Genomic DNA, 5,017 nt, shown 5'->3' on the forward strand with positions numbered 1-5,017 from the left:
GACGTATCGACAATTCCGACACTAAACCCAAAAAATAAAAAGACAAAATAAGGAGGTTCCTTGTGTTTCTTCTTCGATTCATTCTGTTATTCGCTCCTCATTGATTGCTGGTCTCTACAATAAAAAGAAAAAGGAAAATACAAGGGGATGGTTATTATTCATTTCTTTTGTTCAAGGGCCAAGGCCTTGTTATTACCTAGTTAATCCACTTGGAGCATACGAACTAGTATAAAAAGTAAAGGTAGGGATAAGATACCTTTCAATTTCTGCAATTTTTAGAGGTAAGACATGTAATAATTAAAAATCAAATAAAGAATAGAATCCTTTTCCGTACCTTTTATATTTTAAATTTTGTCATTTAATTAAAGAAAAAAATATGTGAATTTTTAAAATTTTAATGGGTAAAAGATAAAAATGTGGAACAAATAAGAGGACATAAAATTTTGGGCAATGTTTACTTCACAATTCAGTGTTCACAAACACAACACAACCAGTGTGCAACAGGATTTAACCTAGAAACTTTATTCAAAACCAAAAAGCAGTTTGAGAAAACAAAGTTGAAAACATTGTGAGGCCGTTCTACAAGTTCGACACGATGCTAGTGTAAGGCCAGGTGGCTACATAGGCACACTAACACCTGTCAGTTGCTACGTGCAACGTGTGCAGCTCCTGTGCTCCAGCCACCGCTAATCCCCCCCAATGAAATCGCGTACTCTTAAAACCGCATCTGAAATCTTTATTACCAAAACTCTATTGACGAATTCAGAAATCTAAGAAAAAAGCAAGATGATGAATCTTTTAGCGTTGTGTCTCGTAGTTACATCACTAGTAGTATCAGCAGGAGTCTGGTCTCCAACTCCTCCAAGCCCAGCAGAGGAGGATGTTATAGTTAAAGATGGGCATAGAGTGATTGTTGTTGAGTATGATCAAGGCGATCATCCCAACACAAAAGTCTCTATCTCACCAGAACAACAACACCAACACCATGAAACACCACCAAATCCCATGGAGAAGCTCAAAGAAGCCTCCTCCGTCCTTCCAAATCTTGGTCAAGGCCTTTCACAACCATCAGAAAAAACCACCACCACTACTACTACTACTAAGGAACTCATATGTGATGCCTTTGGTAAATGCAAGCACAGGATTGCAAGCGCAATGGATAAGGCTAAAGATAGGGTCTCGGAGACGGCACACGAAGCGATTGACAAGACAAAGGAAACCACACATGAGGCCATTGCCAAGGAAAAAGAGATTGCACATGAGATGGGAGACGCCGTAGGCGATGCTTTAGGTAAAGCGAAAGAAACAGCATCGAAGAAAGCTCGCGAGGTTGAAGAAGGCGCTAAAGAGCGAGCCGAGGATGTGATGGAAAAGGCGAAGGCAGTGAAGGACAAGGTAAAGACAATTGGGAAGGACATAGCGAGGGATGTATCAGATAAAGTGGAGATGGCAAAGGAAGAGGTGGTGGAGAAAGCCAAAGTAACCAAAGACAAAGTCAAGAGTGGTGCGTACAAGTTGAAGAGAGAGAGCCAAAAGGAAGTTGGTGGTGCAATTCGGCGAGGACAAGAGGTTGGGCATGGTGCTTTGAATTATGCAACATCACCGGCATTGATGGGTGTGATGAACTTGTTGGGGTTGGCCACTGCTTATGGGATGTGCGTGTGGGTTACTTTCATATCGAGTTATGTATTGGCGGAGGCGATTCCGAGGCAGCAGTTTGGGATGGTGCAGAGCAAGATATATCCTGTGTATTTCAGGTACATGGCTGGTTGCATTGGGTTGGCTTTGTTGGGGCACTTGTTGGGCAATAGGCACAGATTGCTCTCAAACAAGGTTGAAATGTTTCAGACCTACAATTTGTTGGCTTCACTATTTATGGTTTTCGTCAATTCGATTTACTTGGAGCCACGAGCAACTAAGGTAACTCGCATTCTCATTTCTCTTTGCAATGCTATGTGTTATGATAAAGTAATTCAAACATTCATTTATCGCATACTCTCTGTCTTTGTTTAGATGTTGGCTATAGATGGTCAACAATTGCATCATATTTCTCTGTTTAGGCTTTCTTTGCTATGTGGTCTCATTCTTTTTGTGGCATGTGAATTCCGTCACAAGAAATATGGGGCCTCCATTGCAGAGCAGGGGTAGAATTTTGCCAAAGATAATTCGAAGGCACAAAGTAGTCTATAGCGAGTAGCGACGCCCCGGGCCCCTTTTTATAAAGACTATAAGACTGGGTTTATGTACAAAACACAACGATAAAAGTTTCTTTGTTGTGCAAAATAACGACATTAAACAACTTCTATGAAATAATCATGGGTCTCAGCCCAAGGTCTTTAAAACTAGAAAGCCTTAAATGAAAGACTCTGTCTTTTACTATGAAGCACGGACGCGGCACCAGAGGTGCCGCACCCGCGTCCGACGCGGCCGGACGCGGCGACGCGCAGCGGACGCCGCTGCCCGCGCGTCCCGCCGCGTCCCGCCGCGTCGTGCCACGTGGATTCCACGTGATTTTCACCGACTCGCGCCGACGCGGCTCCAACAGGGGCCGATTCGCCCAGAATTGGGCCGAATCGGCCATATCGGCCTGAATCGGCCGTATCGGCCGTATCGGCTGTATCGGCCGAATCGGCCGATTCAGGCCGAAATTCAACCTAAAAAAAAAAAAAAAAAAGTTATTATCTTGATGATGAAGAAGTTGGTGTTTGATTGTGTCTTTTATTTAGTTTTAATTTCGAACTTGTGAGTTGTATTCTAATTTCCAAACATCATGGAATGTTTTAGTTTCAATCTTGTGAGTTGTGTTTAATTTATGAAAATCATGTTTTAGTTATTATCTACTATTGCTCTTAAATTTGGTATATGTTTGTATAATGTGAAAAAGTATACTTAGCAATATATTAAAAATATAAATAAAAATATTTTTAATAATTTTTTAATCGCCGAGTCTCGCCGCACCCGCACTCACCTTTTTCAAAAATTGCCGAGTCCCGCACCCGCACCCGCACCCGAATCCCAAAACGCACCCATGCTACATAGGTCTTTTAGGTTTTTGTTTTTGTTTTTTTAATCATGTTTCCAATTTAGTTACAACAATGCTACTGTTTTCAAACTTAAAAAATATTTATAAATAATTTACAACTTGTTTGAAATGATAAATTGAGATATCACTTTGGATTCCGATTCATTCCACTTTTATTTTACACCAATCTGTTGTGTCACTAGACTTGTCCAACATGGAAGTTTGGATGGGGTGCATATTAAATATTTATGAAATAGTAGCATAAGTAAATTGAATCATTTGTCAGTCTATGTGCCTGCAACTCCACGTGGGTCTTATGTTCCACAAATTCCCAACTTTTCGTTTCATCACCTAGCACTAATCGATATGGCAGGAAAATAAGTTGAGCTGTTTATCTCGATTTTGGGAAAAACTTGTTTGTGTAGGCTTATTTAGCTAATAAATTAAACTATAATCTAGGTTTGGACTTTGTTATCTAATGAGTTGAATCCATAGAAACTACATTCAAACAAATTAACATGTTTTCCTTCAAAAAAAATTAACATGTTTGGTTTATTGTGCTTGTTATATATTTTTTCATATATATTAATCTGCTAATGAAATTAAATTAAATTTCAAGAACATAATATTCTTAACTATAATTTAGTTATTAGTATTTAGCTAACATATTTTAAAGGGTAAAAATCTTAATCATTTTTATTTTTACTTTATATTAGGAAACGATAAATTAATGAAATTGCTAGTGAACAAATTTGAACTTGTTCAACCGGATAAATCAACAATGAACAAGCTTGAATATATAATTTATTTTGATTATGGGCTCGAGGTCAACTTGTTTTTGAAAAAAAAAAATTGTCATCTCCTATTTCCCCTGTATTTTTTTTTTAAATTTAATTTTTTAAAAATACGTTGTAGAGGAGAACCCCAACTTGGACTATTTTGGATTGTAAATGTTACTGTCTGGAATATGTCATGTGTCTTTTGCTAGCTAGCTTCACTACTTTCATGTAAGATTAGTATATATATGTAGGCTTTCATTGTCCAAGAAAGAATTATACTAGATGGTAAGTTAAATTGAAGGCATCTGATCATTTGAGTTTAAGGTTTTGGAGATTAGTCAAGCTTTCAAAATAAATACACAATGGTTTATGGACGTATGTATTGTTATTTGATACATATTGACTTGAATTTCCATTGATTTGTGTGTGCATTACAGGTGATGTTTGAGAGGATAAAGCTGCAGAAGGAGGAAGGAAGAGGAAGAGAGGAATTAACTGCTGAACCTAGACAGGTCTCTGAGTCGTCGCAGCCAGTAGCTGCTGAGCCTGGAGCTTCAACTAAAACTAGCACAACTGCTCCTGCAGTGTCCTCACCGGCAGCCTTAGAGCACGAAGTGGTCAGGTCTCAGATTGTTAGACTAAATGACAGGCTTAAGAAGCTAAACAGCTACTCTTCTTTCCTCAACATTCTGACTTTAATGGCTCTCAGTTGGAACCTTGTTTACCTCGGCCAGCGTCTTCACTTGACCTGCTAATGGAACTTGCTGTTACATATGCTGCTCTCTCTACTCTAATCTCTTTAGTTTTGTAACATGTTCTCAGATTCGTGAACTCAACTAAACTTTCTTTTTAAGTATTCTGTATGATTTTATTGTATTGTGGTGTCAAAGTGTAGGTTCTGCTTCTTTTTCTTTAGATATTTGTAGTTAGTAGATGATAATGATCTAAGTCATGGCATTACGTGTTGTGGTATTAATCTACGTGATAATCTTTTGAATATAGAATTCTGTGTAGTGGTAGTAAAAATTCTCTGTTGTAATATTTGTTTGTGTCAGTGGTGGATCCATTAAATTTTTTTTTTTTTTTTGAGAATAAAATCAACTCCAAGCCAACGGGCTTCCTCGGAATACTCGGTTCCTCTTTGCTATTTGGGGACTTTGAATTTTGAAAACATAGAAACAGAGTGGCTTTTGAGAACACACCCCTTAATCCCAAT

At 38.3% G+C, this 5,017-nt stretch overlaps 1 protein-coding gene across 1 annotated transcript; it reads left to right on the top strand.

Moving 5' to 3' along the window:
- Window positions 1–509: 509 nt before the first annotated feature.
- On the top strand, window positions 510–4,798 carry LOC126713117 (uncharacterized). The gene is made up of 2 exons (XM_050412766.1): window positions 510–1,920; window positions 4,239–4,798. The coding sequence occupies exons 1-2, from the start codon at window positions 787–789 to the stop codon at window positions 4,554–4,556; spliced, it is 1,452 nt and encodes a 483-aa protein (XP_050268723.1). The 5' UTR covers window positions 510–786; the 3' UTR covers window positions 4,557–4,798.
- The last annotated feature ends 219 nt before the right edge of the window (window positions 4,799–5,017 follow it).

The sequence above is a fragment of the Quercus robur genome, chromosome 2, assembly GCF_932294415.1.
Source record: "Quercus robur chromosome 2, dhQueRobu3.1, whole genome shotgun sequence".
NCBI classification, from domain to species: Eukaryota; Viridiplantae; Streptophyta; class Magnoliopsida; order Fagales; family Fagaceae; genus Quercus; species Quercus robur.